Source organism: Pristiophorus japonicus, chromosome 3 (genome assembly GCF_044704955.1).
Source record: "Pristiophorus japonicus isolate sPriJap1 chromosome 3, sPriJap1.hap1, whole genome shotgun sequence".
NCBI lineage: Eukaryota > Metazoa > Chordata > Chondrichthyes > Pristiophoridae > Pristiophorus > Pristiophorus japonicus.
Genome location: NC_091979.1, coordinates 137,603,167 through 137,628,334, shown reverse-complemented (window position 1 = coordinate 137,628,334; position 25,168 = coordinate 137,603,167). Strand labels below are relative to the sequence as shown.

General features: G+C 43.1%; 1 protein-coding gene across 3 annotated transcripts in view; it reads right to left on the bottom strand.

Annotated features, from left to right (window-relative positions):
• The window catches only part of LOC139259903 (PTB domain-containing engulfment adapter protein 1-like), a 797,963-nt gene that overhangs the window by 46,859 nt on the left and 725,936 nt on the right, over nt 1–25,168 (bottom strand). For 2 of the 3 annotated variants that reach the window (XM_070875832.1, XM_070875833.1), the window contains 2 exons: nt 8,973–9,197; nt 165–300 (listed from right to left, as the gene is read on the bottom strand). In XM_070875832.1, the coding sequence (XP_070731933.1) occupies nt 165–300; nt 8,973–9,197 (361 nt within the window). The remainder of the gene's footprint in view (nt 1–164; nt 301–8,972; nt 9,198–25,168) is intronic. The other variant, XM_070875834.1, reaches the window with a different exon arrangement.

The window sequence follows — 25,168 nt, the reverse complement described above, 5'->3', positions numbered from 1 at the left end:
TTAGCAATTTATACCCATTATGATAATCCAATAATTGGTATATGTCACTGCCAACATATATATCATCCAAATAAATTCAGGATGATGAGGAGAAATGAAAATTTCAAATAATCAAAAAATACAAAAGTCAAGCTAGATGTTAATGCAGTTTTTTTTAAACTCACTGGTCGCAGAAGATCTAACAGGTAAAGGAGGCAGTTCTGTGCCATTACTGGATGGTGTTGGTAAAAGAGGCGATGCAGGTGAAAATGGAACCATATCAAATAGGTCTGTGCTCGGAGATCGAGATGCCACGCCTCTCTAGAATTCAAACAAAGCAAGACATTAGCAGACACTATCACTATCAATACAGCTGATTTTATTCCAAGTAAATAGATAACGAATGTTCAGTATTTTACAGCAAACAATGCATGCCATAAGCCTTTGCTAGTAGTACTATGTTCACAACACTACTCCACTAGAAACTCAAAACATTCTGCATTTTGATGGATGAAACAAAATGCACAGAAGTAATGCAACGTTGTGTGGGTTTAGCGTAAAGTTAAAAGCTATAGAAATTTCCACTTGAAATTATTTTAATTCTGTCTTTCAAAAATATTCTGAGGAAGACTCACAAAGCTCTTATTTGAGAGCCCAAATCCAATCATATAACTTATTTCTATATAATGTAAGGTTAAATTTATCCTCTGTGCCCCCTGAAGTGGCCAGTCCAATTCTGCTAGTCAGGAGACTCTCTACGAGGATCACAGAGTTTCTATTTTTGTCAACGTTAAAGACTCCCAGGGTTCAGATCCAGATGACCCAACTTTAGCTGTAAAGGGGCAGTGTGATTTTTTCCCAATTTGTACATTGACCATTCTTGCAGCCTTTTGACAGAGATTAACAATTTACTGGTAAAATTATGTTAATTTGTGGGCAGATTAGCTTTATGGGCCCATTCACTTCTAGGAACCAAGCTGAAACTGCTCAAATTGGAAGACAAGAAGTTTTCATCCCATAAGGCAGGGCTGGTTTCAAATACAGCTCTCAGAAATAGGGCAAAATTCACTCAATCTCCAACACCATATCATTCATGAGTGCGGCAATATTCAAAAATCAGTTATTATAGGAAGACTCCAGATACTGATGTGAAATAGCTGTTAATGTGGAACTATTAAAGATCGATGCAGGTGAGACTATAATGGATAATAAGGAAATGGCAGACTTTGTAAATGAGTACTCTGTTTTCACAGTGGAGGAAGAGGATAACATACTAGTGGTACAAAGGAATCTAAAAATAAATCAAGGGCAGGAACTTATAGGAGTTCTTTTTTTTAAGTAATGGAGAAAATAACAGGACTTAAGATAGTCAAATCTCCAGGACCTGGTGGTTTCCATCCCAGGGCATTAACAGAAATACATAAGGAAATGGCTGGTGCATTAGTTATCGTTTTTCAAGGATCTCAAGATTCAGGAATCCTGCCTCTGCATTGAAAAATGTCACTAAATTATTTAAGAGGGGAGGGAGGGAAGAACCAAGTAATACAGACTTGTCAATTTAACATCAATTGTGGGGATGTTACTGGAACCTATTATCAGAGATTGAGTGACTGAGTACTTGGACAAGTATCAGCTGATCAAAGAGAATCAGCATAGATTCGTGGAGGGTAAGTCATGTCTGATTAATCTATTTGGATTTGTTAATGAAGTCACTAGCATGGTGACAGGAAAGAGTCTATGGATTTCCATATGGATTTCCAGAAGGCATTTGATAAGATTCCACACAAGAAATTATTAGCAAAATGAAAGTGCATGGAATTGGAGATAACCTTGTGATATGGGTCGTTAATTGGTAAATGATATATTTTGAGAAATAAAACATATTGCACCTCAATATGGTTCTAAATTATTATGGTTAGAGAAGATAAATTTCGATATACAATCTTGATTTTATTTTTATTTAACTCCGCAATTTCCCAAAGGAGCAGCTCAGTGCAATGCAGACCACTCTCAGCTATGAGGGTGAGATGGTCTAGACTGCACAGCTATTGTTGTTTTAACTCGGTCATCGGCTTACAAGAGGTGTGCTTGGAGAAGACTGAATAGGTGATCAAACATAATGTAAAAATAGGCCATGCAGTTTCATATATTTTTTAAACCTAATCACATATTTCTCCTCCAATTGTTTCTTTCTATACCTCCTTGTGAAATCAGTGATTCAGCCAGGCCTGTAGATAAGCAGAGCACTTTGGAAACTCAACACATGGCTATTCTCCATGAACAACTACACACAGTTAGTGTCAGCAATCTACCCAACCAAAGAAGCCTGATCCTGCCTCAACCAATGTTCACACACATGCACATTTACTAGGGGATCACTGAATAACGATCCGGAATGGGAATTTTCGCTAATTCTTCCCCTCTATCCCAGTGATCATTGAGTCAACTATAATGTTCCACCAAAATTTACCAACTCTACAGAACAGAAATTGAACTGTGAGACTTCCTGGTCTGTATGGCCCAGTTCCACACTGCACTTTTACCATCTGAGACGAATGCCCTGAATTTTCTCCAGGGGGCCGAGATGGGTGGGAAACCTGGGAGGTGGGTTTCCCGCAGCCCCCGGCCGTGCCTGATTTGCATGTGAGGCCTCGGATTCCTACCCGCAGCCAGCTAGATTGAGAGGCTGGCTGGCTGCGGGGGGGGGGGGGGGGTTCGGGGGCGGCGGGTAGGCCTGTAGATGTAAAGGGACGGTCCGGGGGAGGGATCGCGGACAGGGGAGGGGGATTCGGGAATTAGCAGTTGGGAATCGGAGATTGTAGGGGTGGGGGGGGGGGCGCAGGAGGTGATTGGGAATGAGAAGGTGGGAATCGAGGATTACAGTGGGGTGGGGTTGGGAGTGGAGGATCAGAGATCGCCGGGGGTCGATAAGGGAGGGAGTTGGCAGGAGTATCGGCGGCGAGGGGGATCGGCATGGGGAGAGTTGGGGGATCGGCAGGGGTGGGAGAGAGGATCGGGGCAGGCCACCGGAGGATTGTAGCCGGCCTCAGCATCATTGGTGGGGTGGGGGTGAGGTCTTTTGGTGGGGAATGGAGACCTGGGTAGGCAATTGCAGGCCTTGTAAGGAGTCTCTGATCGTGCGGGTTGGGTTAGGTTAGGATCCTCAATCCAGGAGGTAGGTATAAAGCCACTTACCTCCTGGATCCAGCAGTCCCCACCTCGGTTTAACTGCTGGGATTCAAAAGGCATTCTACCTCATTATATTTAAATTGATGTACCGCCCACTCGGAGCAGGTTGGTCACACGCAGCCCCGCCCCCCCCGCCCAGGCCCCCATTAAAACTGGAAGAAGGTTGGAGGAAGGATCATGCCAGGAATCTGATTTTTAACAATTTAACTGCCTCACATCCCAAACCCACCCCTATTTTAGGGGAAAATTCCGGCCGTTGTTGAAGCTATCCATCAAAAATTCTGATACAGATGAAAAATATCCTCAAAATTACCAAATAATTAATAACCTATATTGGCCTAGAAATTCATCTCAGGCAGTGGCATAAAATGGGTGGTATTGAATCGGCCGCCTGTCATACGCAGTGCCTGCTCTTCACTTCTAGTGTCCTTATAATTTGCCAATAATATAGCAGCAGGAATATTCCTGCTTCACTGGCCATCTTGCTGTAATGATAGAAAAAACTTAAGAACTTCAATAGTGACAAAAGATGGCTGTAATAATGGCCATTAACACACTCCAGGTTTTAATTGTGTTGGAAGATATATATTTTTTTACTTTTCCTTTCTGTCACTTTTTTCTCTCTCTCTATTTCTCTTTCTGTACCTGATTCAACATTGAATTCCCCCACTCTAATTTACACGTCCTTGCGCTGTTAATTTCACAATCCTTCAATCTGATTGGTTAAGGAGATACACAGTTGCTTGTCTCATTCACTCAGATCCCAGATGCCCTGTTCCCTCACTGCGACGTTATCAGTTCGTACTTTCAGCAACTTGCCATGCTAAATTTGTTAGAACATAAGGCTGCAATTTAGCCAACGTGGTGGGTCCGGGGCAGCCAGGGTCGGTGGCAGGTTGGGACCTCGCTCCTGGCTCCATCCCGCACTGTGAAAATAATCTTCCCCAGATTGGGCTTGTGAAGCCCACCCTGTAAGGTTCCCAGCCAATTAAAAGGAAGTGGGTCCAATGATGTCATTGGATGAAGCGTCATCAGCCGATATTTGTAAAGGGACCATGGCCACATTGATTTTGACAGTTGTTCTGTCAGTGTTCTGTAGCACTGAGGTGCTACAAAACACTGACGGGCACTGCACAAAGGTGCACAACTGCACACAGGCTCTCCCATGAACCCTCCATGGCGGAAGCTTATGGAGGGAGTCACAGCAGGCAGGGAGGTTCTCTTCCCTTCTAATGGGCAGAAGAGACCTCCCCAAGACACCAATGTAGCCTGGTTGCACATTGCACAGGAGGACACAAGCAGGGATGTTGTCAGCAGGAGCTGGCTGCAGTGGCGCAAACCTTTCAATGATTTCAGTAGATCACGAAACGTTACTGCAAAGCCACACTCACCATCATCCTTCTGTGCCACTCATCACATCCCCATCACTCTGCCTTCCCTACCCTACTCCTGCACATCCTTACTGATACCAACTTCCCTTGCACCTCCACCTTCCCTCTCGCTCTAACGACATTATCATATCCTCATCCCACTAGCCATACCTCACATTCACCCTCATCTTTGTTCAATCATACCAATTAGCAACACACTTGGGTCTTTTAACCAATGTTCATGTAGAGTTTCTCCTCCCAACCCGCAATCACAGGGCTGGTAAGATTCTGGCCTACATGTGCAAAGGGAAGTTTAACTAATGACAGATGCAATTAAATGCCCTGCTACAGCACATTATGACCCAATAGTCACAAACAGTCCATACTTTGCTTTTGCACCAATTTATAACTGATTTGTATAAAAAGCATTAACTGTCAATTATTTTTAACTTGATGTATATTTTACTGTGCTGTCTTAAATTATTTCAGCTGTGGCTCACTGGATAGCACACTTGCCTCTGAGCCAGAAGGTTGTGGGTTCAAATCCCACTCCAGGGATTTGAACACATAAATCTAGGCTGACATTCTAGTGCAGTGCTCAGGGAGTGCTGCATTGTCGTCGTGCCGTCTTTCGGATGAGACATTAAACTGATGTCTGCTCTCTCAAGTGGACGTAAAAGATCCCATGGCACTATTTCGAAGAAGAGCAGGGGAATTATCCCTTGTGTCCTGGCCAATATTTATCCCTCAATCAACATAACAAAAACAGATTATCTGGTCATTATCATACTGCTGTTTGTGGGGGTTTGCTGTGCGCAAGATGGCAGCCACGTTTCCCACATTATTTCAGAGACTAGCGTCCTGAACTTAAGGAAAGGTAACTTCGATGGTATGAGACGTGAATTAGCTAGAATAGAGTGGCGAATGATACTTGAATGGTTGACAGTGGATAGGCAATGGCAAACATTTAAAGATCACATGGATGAACTTCAACAATTGTACATCCCTGTCTGAACAAAACGGGGAAGGTGGCTCAACTGTGGCTAACAAGGGAAATTAAGGATAGTATTAAATCCAAGGAAGAGGCATATAAATTGTCCAGAAAAAGCAGCAAACCTGAGGACTGGAGAAATTTAGAATTCGGCTGAGGAGGACTAAGGGTTTAATTAGGAGGGAAAAATAGAGTATGAGAGGAAGCTTGCTGGGAACATAAAAACTGGCTGCAAATTCTATAGATATGTGAAGAGAAAAAGATTAGCGAAGACAAACATAGGTCCCTTGCAGTCAGATTCAGGTGAATTTATAATGGGGAACAAAGAATTGGCAGACCAGTTGAACAAAAACTTTGGTTCTGTCTTCACGAAGGAAGACACAAATAACCTTCCGGAAATACTAAGGGACCGAGGGTCTAGGGAGAAGGAGGAACTGAAGGAAATCATTATTAGGCGGGAAATTGTGTTCGGGAAATTGATGGGATTGAAGGCCGATAAATCCCCGGGGCCTGATAGTCTGCATTCCAGAGGACTTAAGAAAGTGGCCCTAGAAATAATGGATGCATTGATGATCATTTTCCAACAGTCTATCGACTCTGGATCAGTTCCAATGGACTGGAGGGTAGCTAATGTAACACCACTTTGTAAAAAAGGAGGGAGAGAGAAAACGGGGAATTATAGACCGGTTAGCCTGACATCAGTAGAGGGGGAAATGTTGGAATCAATTATTAAAGATGAAATAGCAGCGCATTTGGAAAGCATATGACAGGATCGGTCCAAGTCAGCATGGATATATGAAAGGGAAATCATGCTTGACAAATCTTCTCGAATTTTTTGAGGATGTAACGAGTAGAGTGGACAAGGGAGAACTAGTGGATGTGGTGTATTTGAGCTTTCAAAAGACTTTTGACAAGGTCCCACACAAGAGATTGGTGTGCAAAATTAAAGCACATGGTATTGGAAGTAGAAAGAAGGTATAAACGGGTCCTTCTCAGAATGGCAGGCAGTGACTAGTTAGGTGCCGCAGGGCTCAGTGCTGTGACCCCAGCTATTTACATTATACATCAATGATTTAGATGAAGGAATTGAGTGTAATATCTCCAAGTTTGCAGATGACACTAAGCTGGGTGGCGGTGTGAGCTGTGAGGGGGATGCTAAGAGGCTGCAGGGTGACTTGGACAGGTTAGGTGAGTTGGCAAATGCATGGCAGATGCAGTATAATGTGGATAAATATGAGGTTATCCACTTTGGTGGCAAAAACACGAAGGCAGAATATTATCTGAATGGCGGCAGATTAGGAAAAGGGGAGGTGCAACGAGACCTGGATGTCATGGTACATCAGTCATTGAAAGCTAGCATGCAGGTACAGCAGGCGGTGAAGAAGGCAAATGGTATGTTGGCCTTCATAGCTAGGGGATTTGAGTATAGGAGCAGGGAGGTCTTACTGCAGTTGTACAGGGCCTTTGTGAGGCCTCATCTGGAATATTGTGTTCAGTTTTGGTCACCTAATCTGAGGAAGGACGTTCTTGCTATTGAGGGAGTGCAGCGAAGGTTCACCAGACTGATTCCTGGGATGGCAGGACTGACATATGAGGACAGACTGGATCGACTGGGCCTGTATTCACTGGAGTTTAGAAGGATAAGAGGGGATCTCACAGTAACATATAAAATTCTGACGGGACTGGATAGGTTAGATGTAGGAAGAATGTTCCCGATGGTGGGGAAGTCCAGAACCAGGGGACACAGTCTAAAGATAAGGGTTAAACCATTTAGGACTGAGATGAGGAAAAACTTCTTCACTCAGAGTTGTTAATCTGTGGAATTCTCTACCGCAGAGAGTTGTTGATACCAGTTCATTGGATATATTCAAGAGGGAGTCAGATGTGACACTTACAGCTAAAGGGATCAAGGGGTATGGAGAGAAAGCAGGAAAGGGGTACTGAGGTGAATGATCACCCATGATCTTTTTGAATGGTGGTGCAGGCTCAAAGGGCCGAATGGTCTACTCTTGCACCTATTTTCTCTGTTTCTATATTACAACAGTAACTAAACTTCAAAAAGTACTTCATTGGCTGTAAAGCACTTTGAGACATCAGATGGTCATGAAAGGTGCTGTATAAATGCAAGTCATTCTTTTATCTTTTTATAATGTATTCTGAACCTCAAAATTGTGTAACTAACCCACACACACATGTTTATGTATAATATGACACTAAAATAAAACTGATGTGGAATTAAAAAAGTTACTTGTATTGGTTAAAATCGTTTAAATTACTATACTAAAGTATCTCATTATTTAATGAAAATCACAATCTCAAATTTTAAACAAAATAATAAAATGCTTAAAATAGCCTGGAAACTTCACAATCTGAAGTTTTTTGTACATGTGTGTATGTGCTTACAGATAGATGTGTACATACATGTTTGCATATGTACACATAGCTGTAACCTCTTACACAAATTGATGGTCTCTGTTGGGAGTTACTTATGGTGAAAGATGTTAAAATCACAAAACTGAACAAACAGCCTTAAAGGTCAAGATGACTACGTGCAAACCCCAGAACATGCCATCCCGAGAACGTGGCTCAAGTCAGTTCACAAGAGCATATTTTAGTAATTTTCTGTTTATCGAGCTGTTGAAACTCAAATCTTGCTTCAGTGAGACTTCCAAGTTGATGTCAGTTGATTAGAATTTGAGGCATTTTTGTGTCCAGTACTCAGTTCCACTGTGTGGGAGTTTGACTGTCGAAAATAAAATATTACTCTTAATGCAGCTGTTTCACTTGGATTTGAATCCAAAAGAGAATGAAAAGAAAATATTCCAACCAATTACACCACTATTCCACCTTAAAGAATTTTGATGAGCTGCAGATGAAATATTAAAAAATGTGAAGAGATCCTTAATAAAAAATAAAACTGGCTTTTTCCATTTAAAAATAATTCTGCTGAATACTTCATTTTAATGACAATAATTTTACTGGTTTATTGAAAAGATGTTCTTGTAGTTTTAATCAACTAGTTGTATAGAGCAGAAAACGGATATGGCATCTTAGTAATCTATTGGTTAAGTTGTATAATGCACAGTACCTCTTGCCATCATGCACAATTGGTTGGTTTAACTTCTGTGCATTGATGGTGTGTACAAGGAGTGAAAAAGAGTCCCATATACAGACTTCTGAATTATTCAACTGTCTATTTACAGGCACACACATTCAAATTGCATTATCCGTTAATAGTTCTCTCATCAAAATAAAACCATACTACATGTATAGGCCCCAAATCAACATTATTATGCATTTAGAAAACTGTATAAAATAAACTGCATGCGATGAACCCTGCATTTCTTCTCCACATCATAATTGACTTCATGGGTCATGCATAGCATTTCTACTGCATTGCATTGCTTATTTTAACTTGCAGAAAACATGCATGTTAAAATTACACAAGGTCGTGGAATGCTAAATCCATTGACTGCTTGTTGAAGAGTGTTTTGGGGTGAAGGTGGTGTTAGTAGACCCTCTGTTAAGCTGGAGCCAGAAGGGCTTGTTGGGGTAAGTGTAAAAGAGGCTATTTCAGGAAATGACACTTTTTCCATGTTATGGGACCAGAAGAGGGTTGATGGCCTCTGACACAACTGCAGTTGGTTACTGGAACTGATGTGCAACAGCTGTGAAAAAAAATGACAGAAAGAGAAGGAATTGTTGATTGCGAGTCATTAACATTTACTCGTTCATTTGATACAATTTTCAAGCTCTGCTTATTATAATTTTATGCTCCATTTAAATATGCATCAGATTGTTAATGTAACAAAATGGCTCCACTTTGATTGTTACAATAAAATAAGAAATATGATGCTGTTTCGCAGAAAAATGTTAACATTTTCTCCAATGTTTGGGTAGTGTACCCTTGATCGATTCTTTAGAAAAGGTAGAGAGAAACTTTGTCATATTATCAGGGAAATAGGATTGGATACAAGAATTAGTATAACTAACTTAAGTCCCTGATAGAGAATGCTAAGCCTGGGAAGATAAAGGGCATGTTTCTTCTTAGTACAATTTAAAAAAAGGGAAAACACTTTTGACTCGTGCCATTAGATTTATCACTAATGATTGTACAAAGATAGGTGGGAAAGCAAGTTGTGAGGAGGACGCAAATAATCTGCAAAGGGATTATAGACAGGTTAAATGAGAGGGAAAAAATTTGGCAGATGGAGTATAATGTGAGAAAATGTGAAGTTATCCACTTTGGTAGGAAAAATAAAAAAGCAATTTATTATTTAAATGGGGAGAGATTACAAAATGCTATGGTACGAGGGATCTGCGGGTCCTTGTAGATGAAACACAAAAAGCTAGTATGCAGGTACAGCAAGTAATTAGGAATGCAAATAGAATGTTGGCCTTTATTGCAAGGGGGATAGAGTATAAAAGGAGGGAAGTCCTGCTACAATTGTACAGGGAGTGGTGAGTCCACACCTAGAGTACTGCATACAGTTTTGGTCCCCTTATTTAAGGGGGGATATACTTGCATGGGAGGCAGTTCAGAGGTTCACGAGGTTGATTCTTGAGATGAAGGAGTTGTCGTATGAAGAAAGGTTGAGCAGGTTGGGCCTGTACTCATTGGAGTTTAGAAGACTGAGATGTGATCTTATTGAAACATATATTCTGAGGGGCCTTGACAGTGTAGATGCAGAGAGGATGTTTCCCCTCGTGAGGGAATCTAGAACTAGGGGGCATAGTTTCAGAATAAGGGGTCACCCATTTAAAATGGAAAGGATGAGGAATTTCTTTTCTCAGAGTATCATGAATCTTTTGGATTTCTCTACCCCAGAGAGCTGTGGAGGCTGGGTCATTGAACATATTTAAGCGGAAATAGACAGATTTTTGAATGATAAGGGAGTCAAGGGTTATGGGGAGCAGGAGGGGAAGTGGAGTTGAAGCCAGGATCAGATCAGCCATGATCTTATTGAATGGCGGAGCAGGCTCGAGGGGTCAAATGGCCGATTCCTGCTCCTATTTCTTATGTTGTACTAGGAAGTACTAACAAACAAAATAAGGAAAAATTGCTCATTTAACCCTTGAACTACAAACAGTATAGTGATTCAACATTAGAAGCTGAAGGTATATAACGTGGTAGTGTGACAAAATCTGTTGCAATGAATATACTACCAGATGCGAAAGATATTGATAAATTCCACAACATCACCTGCGAATGAGAACATAAGAACATAAGATATAGGAACAGGAATAGGCCATACCGTCCCTCGAGCCTGCTCTGCCATTCAATAAGATCATGGCTGATCTGATCATGGACTCAGCTCCACTTCCCGCCCGCTCCCCATAACCCCCTAACGTTTAAGAAACTGTATATTTCTGTCTTAAATTTATTCAATGTCCCAGCTTCCACAGCTCTCTGAGGTAGCGAATTCCACAGATTTACAATCCTCTGAGAGAACAAAATTTCTCCTCATCTCTGTTTTAAATGGGTGGCCCCTTATTCTAAGATCATGCCCTCTAGTTCTAGTCTTCCCCATCAGTAGAAACATCCTCTCTGCATCCACCTTGTCAAGCCCCCCTCATAATCTTATACGTTTCATAGAAACATAGAAACATAGAAAATAGGTGCAGGAGCAGGCCATTCAGCCCTTCTAGCCTGCACCGCCATTCAATGAGTTCATGGCTGAACATGAAACTTCAGTACCCCCTTCCTGCTTTCTCGCCATAACCCTTGATCCCCCGAGTAGTAAGGACTTCATCTAACTCCCTTTTGAATATATTTAGTGAATTGGCCTCAACTACTTTCTGTGGTAGAGAATTCCACAGGTTCACCACTCTCTGGGTGAAGAAGTTTCTCCTCATCTCGGTCCTAAATGGCTTACCCCTTATCCTCAGACTGTGACCCCTGGTTCTGGACTTCCCCAACATTGGGAACATTCTTTCTGCATCTAACCTGTCTAAACCCGTCAGAATTTTAAACGTTTCTATGAGGTCCCCTCTCATTCTTCTGAACTCCAGTGAATACAAGCCCAATTGATCCAATCTTTCTTGATAGGTCAGTCCCGCCATCCCGGGAATCAGTCTGGTGAACCTTCGCTGCACTCCCTCAATAGCAAGAATGTCCTTCCTCAAGTTAGGAGACCAAAACTGTACACAATACTCCAGGTGTGGCCTCACCAAGGCCCTGTACAACTGTAGCAACACCTCCCTGCCCCTGTATTCAAATCCCCTCGCTATGAAGGCCAACATGCCATTTGCTTTCTTAACCGCCTGCTGTACCTGCATGCCAACCTTCAATGACTGATGTACCATGACACCCAGGTCTCGTTGCACCTTCCCTTTTCCTAATCTGTCACCATTCAGATAATAGTCTGTCTCTCTGTTTTTACCACCAAAGTGGATAACCTCACATTTATCCACATTATACTTCATCTGCCATGCATTTGCCCACTCACCTAACCTATCCAAGTCACTCTGCAGCCTAATAGCATCCTCCTCGCAGCTCACACTGCCACCCAACTTAGTATCATCCGCAAATTTGGAGATACTGCATTTAATCCCCTCGTCTAAATCATTAATGTACAATGTAAACAGCTGGGGCCCCAGCACAGAACCTTGCGGCACTCCACTAGTCACTGCCTGCCATTCTGAAAAGTACCCGTTTACTCCTACTCTTTGCTTCCTGTCTGACAACCAGTTCTCAATCCACGTCAGCACACTACCCCCAATCCCATGTGCTTTAACTTTGCACATTAATCTCTTGTGTGGGACCTTGTCGAAAGCCTTCTGAAAGTCCAAATATACCACATCAACTGGTTCTCCTTTGTCCACTTTACTGGAAACATCCTCAAAAAATTCCAGAAGATTTGTCAAGCATGATTTCCCTTTCACAAATCCATGCTGACTTGGACCTATCATGTCACCATTTTCCAGATGCACTGCTATGACATCCTTAATAATTGATTCCATCATTTTACCCACTACTGAGGTCAGGCTGACCGGTCTATAATTCCCTGTTTTCTCTCTCAAGATAACCTCCCATTCTTATGAATTCCAATGAGTAGAGGCCCAACCTACTCAACCTTTCCTCATAAGTCATCCCCCTCATCCCTGGAATCAACTTAGTGAACCTTCTCTGAACTGTCTCCAAAGCAAGTATATCCTTTCGTAAATATGGAAACCAAAACTGCACGCAGTATTCCAGGTGTGGCCTCACCAATACCTTATATAGCTGTAGCAAGATTTCCCTGCCTTTATATTCCATACCCTTTGCAATAAAGGCCAAGATACCATTGGCCTTCCTGATCACTTGCTGTACCTGCGTACTATCCTTTTGTGTTTCATGCACAAGTACTCCCAGGTCCCGCTGTACTGCAGCACTTTGCAGTTTTTGTTCATTTCAATAATAAATTGCTCTTTGATTTTTTCTGCCAAAGTGCATGAACTCACACTTTCCAACATTATACTCCATCTGCGAAATTTTTGCCCACTCACAGCCTGTCTATGTCCTTTTGCAGATTTTGTGTGTCCTCCTCACACATTGCTTTTCCTCCCATCTTTGTATTGTCAGCAAACTTGGCTACGTTACACTCAGTCCCTTCTTCCAAGTCGCTTAGATTGTAAATTGTTGGGGTCCCAGCACTGATCCCTGCAGCACCCCACTAGTTACCAGTTGCCAACCAGAGAATGAACCATTTATCCTGACTCTCTGTATTCTGTTAGTTAGCCAATCCTCTATCCATGCTAATATATTACATCCAACCCTGTGAACTTTTATCTAAGGCAGTAACCTTTTATGTGGCACCTTGTCATATGCCTCCTGGAAGTCCAAATACACCACATCCACTGGTTCCCCTTTATTCACCCTGTTCATTACATCCTCGAAGAACTCTAGCAAATTTGTCAAACATGACTTCCCCTTCATAAATCCATGCTGACACTGCCTGACAGAATTTTGCTTTTCTAAATTTCCTGCTACTGCTTCTTTAATGAGGGACTCCAACATTTTCCCAACCACAGATGTTAGGCTAACTGGTGTATAGTTTCCTGCTTTTTGTCTGCCTCCTTTTTTAAATAGCGGCGTTACATTTGCAGTTTTCCAATTTGCTGGGACCTCCCCAGAATCCAGGGAATTTTGGTACATTACAACCAATGCATTCACAATCCCTGCCGTTACTTCTCTTAAGACCCTAGGATGCAAGCCATCACTGGCCGTTAAACTTTAAAGCGCGATCTCCAATGTAGAAACATAGAAAATAGGTGCAGGAGCAGGCCATTCGGCCCTTCGAGCCTGCACCACCTTTCAATATTATCATGGCTGATCATGCAACTTCAGTACCCCACTCCTGCCTTCTCTCCATATCCGCTGATCCCTTTAACCGTAAGGACCACATCCAACTCCTTTTTGAATATATCCAACAAACTGGACTCAACAATTTTCTGTGGTAGAGAATCCCATCAGTTCACAATTCTTTGGGTGAAAAAGTTTCTCCTCATCTCGGTCCTATATGGTTGACCCCTTATCCTTAGACTGTGACCCCTGGTTCTGAACTTCCCCAACATCGGGAACATTTTTCCTGCTTCTAACCTATCCAATCTTGAGGACCTTGAGACAATCACTATCACTAGGTGGGTAGTGCTGGACAGGCTAATGGGGACTGAAGGTAGACCAGTCCCCTGGTCCTGATGAAATGCATCCCAGGGTATTAAAAGAGATGGCGGAAGTTATAGCAGATGCATTCGTTATAATCTACCAAAATTCTCTGGACTCTGGGGAGGTACCAGCGGATTGGAAAGCAGCTAATGTAACGCCTCTGTTTAAAAAAGGGGGCAGGCAAAAGGCAGCTAACTATAGGCCGGTTAGCTTAACATCTGTAGTGGGGAAAATGCTTGAAACTAACATTAAGGAAGAAATAGCGGGACATCTAGATAGGAATAGTGCATTCAAGCAGACGCAGCATGGATTCATGAAAGGGAAATCATGTTTAACTAACTTACTGGAATTCTTTGAGGATATAACGAGCATGGTGGATAGAGGTGTACCGATGGATGTGGTGTATTTAGATTTCCAAAAGGCATTCGATAAGGTGTCACACAAAAAGTTACTGCAGAAGATAAAGGTACACGGAGTCAGAGGAAATGTATTAGCATGGATAGAGAATTGGCTGGCGAACAGAAAGCAGAGAGTCGGGATAAATGGGTCCTTTTCCGGTTGGAAATCAGTGGTTAGTGGTGTGCCACAGGGATCAGTGCTGGGACCACAACTGTTTACAATATACATCGATGACCTAGAAGAGGGGACAGAGTGTAGTGCAACAAAATTTGCAGATGACACTAAGATTCGTGGGAAAGCGGGTTGTGTAGAGGACTCAGAGAGGTTGCAAGGAGATTTGGATAGGTTAAGCGAATGGGCTAAGGTTTGGCAGATGGAATACAATGTCGGAAAGTGTGAGGTCATCCACCTTGGGAAAAAAAACAGTAAAAGGGAATATTATTTGAATGGGGAGAAATTACAACATGCTGTGGTGCAGAGAGACCTGGGGGTCCTTGTGCATGAATCCCAAAAGGTTAGTTTGCAGATGCAGCAGGTAATCAGGAAGGCAAATAGAATGTTGGCCTTCATTGCGAGAGGGATGGAGTACAAAAGCAGGGAGGTCTTGCTGCAACTGTATAAGGTATTGGTAAGGCCGCACCTGGAGTACTGCGTGCAGTTTTGGTCACCTTACTTAAGGAAGGATATACTAGCTTTGGAAGGGGTACAGAGATGATTCACTAGGCTGATTCCAGAAATGAGGGGGTTACCTTATGATAATAGATTGAGTAGACTGGGTCTTTACTCGTTGGATTCAGAAGGATAAGGGGTGATCTTATAGAAACATTTAAAATCATGAAAGGGATAGACAAGATAGAGGCAGAGAGGTTGTTTCCACTGGTAGGGGAGACTAGAACTAGGGGGCACAGCCTCAAAATACGGAGGAGCCAATTTAAAACCGAGTTGAGAAAGAATTTCTTCTCCCAGAGGGTTGTGAATCTGTGGAATTCTCTGCCCAAGGAAGCAGTTGAGGCTAGCTCATTGAATGTTTTCAAGTCAAAGATAGATAGATTTTTAACCAATAAGGGAATTAAGGGTTACGGGGAGAGGGCGGGTAAGTGGAGCTGAGTCCATGACCAGATCACCCATGATCTTATTGAATGGCGGAGCAGGCTCGAGGGGCTAGATGGCCTACTCCTGTTCCTAATTCTTATGTTCTTATGTTCTTAATCCCATCAGAATTTTATATGTTTCTATGAGATCCCCTCTCATTCTTCTAAACTCCAGTGAATATAAGCCTAGTCGATCCAGTCTCTTCTCATATGTCAGTCCTGCCATCCCAGGAATCAGTCTGGTGAACAATCGCTGCACTCCCTCAATAGCAACAATGTCCTTCCTCAGATTAGGAGACCAAAACTGCACAATTTACTCAAGGTGTGGTCTCACCAAGGCCCTGTATAATTGCAGCAAGACCATCCTGCTCCTATACTCAAATCCTCTCGCTATGAAGGCCAACATGCCATTTGCTTTCTTAACTGCCTGTTGTACCTGCATGCCAATTTTCAATGACTGATGTACCATGACACCCAGGTCTTGTTGTACCTCCTCTTTTCCTAATCTGTCACCATTCAGATAATAATCTGCCTTCCTGTTATTGCTACCAAAGTGGATAACCTCACATTTATCCCCATTATACCGCATCTGCCATGCATTTGCCCACTCACCTAGCCTGTCCAAGTCACCCTGCAGCCTCTTAGCATCCTCCTCAGAGCTCACACTGCCACCCAGCTTCGTGTCATCTGCAAACTTGGAGATATTACATTTAATTCCTTTGTCTAAATCATTAATATACATTGTAAATAGATGGGGTCCCAGCACTGAACCTTGCGTCACCCCACTAGTCACTGCCTGCCATTCTGAAAAGGACCCGTTTATTCCCACTCTTTGCTTCCTGTCTGCCAACCAGTTCTCTATCCACATCAACATTACCCCCAATCCCATGATCCTTAATTTTGCACACTAATCTCTTGTGTGGGACCTTGTCAAAAGCCTTTTGAAAGTCCAAATACACCACATCCACTGGTTCTCCTTTATCCACTCTATTAGTTACATCCTCAAAAAATTCTCGAAGATTTGTCAAGCATGATTATCCTTTCATAAGTCCATGCTGACTTGGACCGATTCTGTCACTGCTTCCCAAATGCGCTGCTATTACATCTTTCATAATTGATTCCAGTATTTTCCCCACTACCGATGACAGGCTAACTGGTCTATAATTCCCTGTTTTCTCTCCCCTCCTTTTTTAAAAAGTGATGTTACATTAGCTACCCTCCAATCCATAGGAACTGATCCAGAGTCCATGGAATGTTGGAAAAGGACCACCAATGCATCTACTATTTCTCGGGCCACTTCCTTAAATACTCTTGGATGCAGACTATCAGGTCCTGTGGATTTATTGGCCTTCAATCGCATCAATTTTCCTAACAGCATTTCCTGACTAATAAGGATTTCCCTCAGTTCCCTCATTTCCTCCTTCTCGCTGGACCCTCGGTCCCCTAGTATTTCCGGGAGGTTATTTGTGTCTTCCTTAGTGAAGACAGAACCAACATATTCGTTCAATTGGTCTGCCATTTCCTTGTTCCCCATTATGAATTCACCTGATTGTGACTGCAAGGGACCTACATTTGTCTTCACTAATCTTTTTCTCTTCACATATCTACAGAAATTTCTGCAGTAAGTTTTTATGTTCCCTGCAAGCTAACTCTCATACTCTATTTTCCCCCTCCTAATTAAACCCTTAGTCCTCCTCTGCTGAATTCTAAATTTCTCCCAGTCTTCAGGTTTGCTGCTTTTTCTGGCCAATTTATATGCCTCTTCCTTGGTTCTGTCATGACCCAGTACAGCAGTTGTTGAAGTGATCACCTAATAAACCAAAGATTAATTGGGTCAGCCAAGTCATTTCGATGCCAGACAGTATACTTCTGAAACAAGTTTTGCACTGTGAGCTGACAAACAGCAATCAATCCTGTCGGGGCAGAGGTAGTAGAAAAATTTAACAGCATTAAGGGGCTGATTTCCCTCCCTCCATCTCGACATGGGCACTTCAGGCAGATCACACTGTTGGTGTACAACTCCTGATCTGTCTGTAGTTATGAGTTCCAGTTCATTTTAATCGGCTTTTGATCATTCCCTGGTGCAGCCCCATCTCTTTGGCCTGGTGCCATTTGTCCCATACTTTTTCCTCTGATTTGCGTCCGAGATTTAATTATTTTCTGGCTTCAAAGCAGAGGAAAATCAGCCCTATAATGTCTTCAGTGAACCCTCTAATGCATCTTGCTTTGAAAATGAACTGCAAATTCAATAGAAAGTGAGAAAACTGCAAAACTGTAAAGTGTCAACAGCAGCCTACTGACTTCAACCAGAACATCTACACTGGAACTACTGAGAGTAGACCTGTAGTTCACACATTAGGCTTCAGTCAAATTTATTTTGTGCTGGCTTGAATGATTAGATTACCGATGACAACTACAAACTTCAAGATATCAAACATTGTGACAGTTTTGGGAAAAAGTCATGGAGTACACATTGAGGTGCAAATTGCCTTCCAAAGGTTGCTAAACTCACTCGCTCTAATTTTTAATTTTCTTACCACCATTGAAGTTGCACATTGATGTTGCTAAACAATTCAAGTACAGATGTTTTTGTTTTTCAACTTTCAGCCCACTCCAATTCCCTAAATTTTAAATTGAACACAGCTGTGTTTTTCCATTCTTTCCCCTTTAACCATGTCCAGGCTGTAGGAACTAAAGTTTTAAGCAGAAAAAATCAACATTCATTTCACCATATTCAAATAATTGGAAACTGTGCCATGACAAGGGGAAAAATATGGAAACTGGGATTATTGCAGTGCCCCATTAAAACCATATTTATATTGTTCAAAGTACTCATTAAAAATACATTGAAGATCATAAATATAATATAAATAAGACAAAATAACACCTGCATACTGATCAGAATATATTTTGATTTTTTTTTAAGAGAGCTTTTAAGTTATTGAGGTAACAAATTCATGTTCATAGCTAAACAGAGCTAGTGCCTTAACATTATAAGAAACATCAGAGATAAAAGATTGGATATTATAAGCTTTAAAACTGAAATGTGCTATAAGGGCAACATTATCAATAGCCCGGATTTTGCTTTGATAATAACAATGAGACTAACAGCGCTCATCATTATAAAGTAAATTGGACAGCAACTTGCAGCATTGGCATATGTATCTCCTCCACAGGCTGAGCTGTAACAGTCCTTGCCGTTAGACTCGGCATTGAAATCAATGTAAGGGTGTGAGGTTGGGGTACTTACCCACTAGTTACCCACTGAACACACCAGAAATAGTTTGGCATGGTGCATTCAAAAGTAACTGAATTTTTAACTGATGATAAGTGAAAATTACTGCCAAACAATCTCTCTGGCCCTGAAAATTTAATTTTACAAGTATGAAATTGTACAACTTCACAATTTAAATAGTGCTGCAGATTTCTTTTAATAGATTATTTTTTAAAACATTTCTGTCTGTCTCCTTTATCTCTCTCTTTTGATCCCATCTTTTTTTCCAAATCTTTATTTTGCTTTTATACATGTTTTAAATCTAATTTATACTTCCTGGTTTAGAGGCCGAAATTCAGGGTCCAAATAAGGCCCATTACCACAGTTTTGCGGCGGCCATGTGGTGGAATCGAGTGGCCACCGCGTTGCATTCGATGGGCTGCCCCGACCCAAATTTAGCTCAGGGATTTTTCGGCCTGTCCCCACTTCTGCCGCACTGTTGCCGATCACCGCAAGCGCATCATCAAAATGTGCACCGTCTCTTTCCTGCACCTCCAGAACACTCCGACCCAAATTCACATCAAAAAATCATCGATCCACTGCATGGTGCCCCTGACAGCTTTCTCTGTCAGTGCACCTTTTTGTGTCTGTGTGCGGCTGGGCAGCGTGGCGAACCTTCAAGGGGAGGGCGCACTGCCGCGACCGCCATGTTTTTATTTTTGCCGACCGACTTCCCGATCGGCTGGCAAATTATTGTCCCGGGTTCGACCGGGCAGGCAGCCTGGCATCCCTTCTTGGGTGCCAGGCCACTGGCCTGGCAGAAACCCTCCCTGGTGGCCCAGTGGCCAAAGCTAAAAAATCCCCGATTCTCTCCCCTTTAACAGAGGAGACAGAACGTGGTGATGCACACATGCAGTGACATCACCACTGCTCCGCCGCTGAGTGACAGCGGCAGAGACTCGATCCTGCCCCAACTTCCGCCCCTCAGCATGACATTCTGTCGCACTCCGTCTCCATTATGACCGACTTCCAGTCCAACATCAAAAAAAGTTAAAAGTGATGAAAAATTATCCAAAGGCCGCCTCATTGCTCCCAACGGAAAAAACAGTTAAAAAATCGTTGGTGTGCCAACTTTCTGGCATACCTGAATTTCGGCAGCTGTGTGTCTCAGTGAGTATTCTTCAATCTTATTGTCTGAAGAGCTTTGCTGTTTCTTGCTCTGCTCACAGACTCCACAGATCCCCTGTAGAGTGCACTGCGCCGGATCAGACACCCGATGAGAGCACGGCTTCACACAAAAGCTTGCAAAATCTCTGTGGGCAGCTGTCAGCGTAACCCTTGCCACTGGATCAAGACCTAGCTCTGTCAAGCCCGTGTAGTGGCTGGTGTGCAATGGCCACCCCACGTTAAAAGAATCCATGCACAGGCATCTTCCACCATTTAGTATATAATTCGGGACCAAGATTGAAATGTCTATTATGAAATGTCTTATGGTTTGAACATCGAAATGCACAAACAGGCTGAAATTGTCAAAAGATTGAAACATCTGTGAACTCATCTATTTTTGTGTGGAAGTGGGTCATCCTCGATACGAGAGATTGCCGAATACTGAAAGGCAAGTGCCGTTTCTTTGCCGCTGAACCCAAAATCCGGGCAATAACATGATGTTGAGGGAGATGACTCATCAGGGGAGGGCAGCAGCAGCCAAGTTCATGGCACCGTAGGTGGCTCTGCTGCACAGGAGGGCCGGAAAAAGAGGGAGAGCTGTAGTGATAGGGGATTCGATTGTAAGGGGAATAGATAGGCATTTCTGCAGCCGCAACCGAGACTCCAGGATGGTGTGTTGCCTCCCTGGTGCAGGGGTCAAGGATGTCTTGGAGCGGGTGCAGGACATTCTGAAAAGGGAGAGTGAACAGCCAGTTGTCATGGTGTATATAGGTACCAACAGTATAGGTAAAAAATGGAATGAAGTCTTACGAGATGAATTTAGGGAGTTAAGAGCTAAATTAAAAAGTAGGACCTCAAAAGCAGTAATCTCAGGATTGCTACCAGTGCCACGTGCTAGTCAGAGTAGGATTTGCAGGACAGCTCAGATGAATACGTGGCTTGAGGAGTGGTGCAAGAGGGAGGGATTCAAATTCCTGGGATATTGGAACCGGTTCTGGGGGAGGTGGGACCAGTACAAACCAGACGGTCTGCACCTGGGCAGGAGCAGAACCAATGTCCGAGGGGGAGTGTTTGCAATGCTGTTGGGCAGGAGTTAAACTAACATGGCAGGGGGATGGGAACCTATGCAGGGAGACAGAGGGAAATAAAATGGAGGCAGAAGCAAAAGATAGAAAGGAGAATAGTAAAAGTGGAGGGCAGAGAAACCCAAGGCAAAAAACAAAAACACAAAGGGCCACATTACAGCAAAATTCTAAAGGGGAAAAGAGTGTTAAAAAGACAAGCCTGAAGGCTCTGTGCCTCAATGCGAGGAGTATTCGGAATAAGGTGGACGAATTAACTGCGCAGATAGCAGTTAACGGATATGATGTAATTGGCATTACAGAGACATGGCTCCAGGGTGACCAAGGCTGAGAACTCAACATCCAGGGGTATTCAACATTTAGGAAGGATAAACAGAGAGGAAAAGGAGGCGGGGTGGCCCTGCTGGTTAAAGAGGAAATTAATCCAATAGTAAGGAGGGACATTAGCCTGGATGATGTGGAATCGGTATGGGTGGATCTGCGGAATACCAAAGGACAGAAGACGCTAGTGGGAATTGTGTACAAACCACCAAACAGTAGTAGTGAGGTTGGGGACAGCATCAAACAAGAAATTAGGGATGTGTGCAATAAGGGTACAGCAGTTATCATGGATTACTTTAATTTACATATTGATTGGGTTAACCAAACTGGTAGCAATGCGGTGGAGGAGGATTTCCTGGAGTGTATTTGGGATGATTTTCCAGACCAATATGTTGAGGAACCAACTAGAGAGCTGGCCATCCTAGACTGGGTGATGTGTAATGAGAAAGGACTACTGAGCAATCTTGTTCTGCGAGGCCCCTTGGGGAAGAGTGACTATAATATGGTAGAATTCTTTATTAAGATGGAGAGTGGCACAGTTAATTCAGAAACTAGGGTCCAGAACTTAAGGAAAGGTAACTTCGACGATATGAGGCGTGAATTGGCTAGAATAGACTGGCAAAGGATACTTAAAGGGTTGACGGTGGATAAGCAATGGCAAACATTTAAAGATCACATGGATGAACTTCAGCAATTGTACATCCCTGTCTGGAGTAAAAATAAAATGGGGAAATGGATCAACCGTGGCTAACAAGGGAAATTAAGGATAGTGTTAAAACCACGGAAGACATATATAAATTGGCTAGGAAAAGCAACAAACCTGAGGACTGGGAGAAATTTAGAACTCAACAGAGGAGGACTAAGGGTTAAATTAAGAGGGGGGAAATAGAGTACGAGAGGAAGATTGCAGGGAATATAAAAACTGACTGCAAAAGCTTCTAGAAATATGTGAAGAGAAAAAGATTAGTGAAGACAAATGTAGGTCTCTTGCAGTCGGATTCAGGTGAATTTATAATGGGGAACAAAGAAATGGCAGACCAATTGAACAAATACTTTGGTTCTGTCTTCACGAAGGAAGACACAAATAACCTTCCGAATTTACTAGGGGACAGTGGGTCTAGTGAGAAGGAGGAACTGAAGGATATCCTTATTAGGCAGGAAATTGTGTTAGGGAAATTGATGGATTGAAGGCCGATAAATCTCCAGGGCCTGATAGTCTGCATCCCAGAGTACTTAAGGGAGTGGCCCTAGAAATAGAGGATGCATTGGTGATCATTTTCCAACAGTCTATCGACTCTGGATCAGTTCCTATGGACTAGAGGGTAGCTAATGTAACACCACTTTTAAAAAAAGAGGGAGAGAGAAAACGGATAATTATAGACTGGTTAGCCTGACATCAGTAGTGGGGAAAATGTTGGAATCAATCATTAAGGATGAAATAGCAGCGTATTTGGAAAGCAGTGACGGGATCGGTCCAAGTCAGCATGGATTTATGAAAGGGAAATCATGCTTCACGAATCTTCTGGAATTTTTTGAGGATGGAACTAGCAGAGTGGACAAGGGAGAACCAGTGGATGTGGTGTATTTGGACTTTCAAAAGGCTTTTGACAAGGTCCTGCATAAGAGATTGGTGTGCAAAATCAAAGCACATGGTATTGGGGGTAATGTACTGACGTGGATAGAGAACTGGTTGGCAGACAGGAAGCAGAGAGTCGGGATAAACGGTTCCTTTTCAGAATGGCAGGCAGTGACTAGTGGAGTGCTGCAGGGCTCAGTGCTGGGGCCCCAGCTCTTTACAATATACATTAACAATTTAGATGAAGGAATTGAGTGTAATTTCTCCAAGATTGCAGATGATACTAAACTGGGTGGCGGTGTGAGCTGTGAGGAGGACGCTAAGAGGCTGCAGGTTGACTTGGACAAGTTAGGTAAGTGGGCAAATGCGTGGCAGATGCAGTATAATGTGGATAAATGTGAGGTTATCCACTTTGGTGGCAAAAATGCAAAGGCAGAATATTATCTGAATGGCGGCAGATTAGGAAAGGGGGAGGTGCAATGAGGCCTGGGTGTCATAGTTCATCAGTCATTGAAAGTTGGCATGCAGGTACAGCAGGTGGTGAAGAAGGCAATTGGTATCTTGGCCTTCATAGCTAGGGATGTTGAGTATAGGAGCAGGGAGGCCTTACTGCAGTTGTACAGGGCCTTTGTGAGGCCTCACCTGGAATATTGTGTTCAGTTTTGGTCTCCTAATCTGAGGAAGGATGTTCTTGCTATTGAGGGAGTGCAGCGAAGGTTCAACGGACTGATTCCAGGGATGGCTAGACTGACATATGAGGAGAGACTGGATCAACTGGGCCTTTATTCACTGGAGTTTAGAAGGATGAGATGGGATCGCATAGAAACGTATAAGATTCTGACGGGACTGGACAGGTTAGATGCGGGAAGAATGTTCCCGATGTTGGGGAAGTCCAGAACTAGGGGACATAGTCTTCGGATAAGGGGTAGGCCATGGAGGACTGAGCTGAGGAGAAACTTCTTCATTCAGAGAGTTGTTAACCTGTGGAATTCCCTGCCGCAGAGAGTTGTTGATGCCAGTTCATTGGATATATTCAAGACGGTGTTAGATATGGCCCTTATGGCTAAAGAGATCAAGGAGTATGGAGAGAAAGCAGGAAAGGGGTACTGAGGGAATGATCAGCCATGATCTTATTGAATGGCAGTGCAGGCTCGAAGGGCCGAATGGCCTACTCCCGCACCTATTTCCTATTTCTATGTTTCTATGTACTACCTCTGTCATGATCACTGATTTCCTTACCAATTGAGTTAACCACAAAAACAACCTGCTTTGAACATTTTTCTTTGCTGCAACACAACCCTATGAATGGTTCCGAAGTAAAACTCAGGGCCCGAAATTGATGCACTCAACACCCACTGCTGCCAACATTCCTCCTCGGGTTCCGCCCTGTGCCAGTTTCAATCTGGTCTGGAGTTGGCAGGAGGGGAGAGCCGCTCGGAACCGCCCACTGACATCAGCGGATGGCCGAGTGGCATAAGTGGACTCCTGCCTGCCGTGATGCCAGATTGGTGCAGGTGGGATTCAGTGGCAGAATGGGCGGTGGACCACTGAGAGGAGGCTGGTCTGTCCCCGACGGTAGGTATGAAGAGCTGAAAAAAAAGGTGAGTAAACATTTTTACGTTTTTTTTCTTTACAGGGATTTCCTTGTATGGGGTCCCCTGAAGGTGTTCCGATTTTTTTTTTTAATGCTTTTTCTTTGCAAGTCTTCGACCATCCATGGGCCCAACTCCATCCTCAGCGACACTTGGGCGACAGGTGTCTTTGTCGCCGAGATTGGGAGCTCACGCTGGCTGTCGCCCAGATTGGCGGCATAAGTCCCTCTTTTGCCGCCCGCCTTTTTAATGAAAACCCTGCCCAAAGTACCGTCAGGTACCTCGGCGGCCATCGGTGGTCCTTTGGGTGACACTTGGGCGGCGGGGGCCTTCACCAAATTCGGATCCTCAAAGTTTAATAATTATTCACCAAATGTCTTTGTGAGAAGAAAGGCTTCTGAATGTTTACTCTGCCTTGTTATGTCTGGTACAATATCAAGTAAAAACCCCTTTTAAAGGGAGTCTCATGAGTATTCCTTTAAAAAAAGTTAAAAACTACATAAGACAGCATGGAATGAGAAAATACCACATCTGCATACCATCTGCAGTC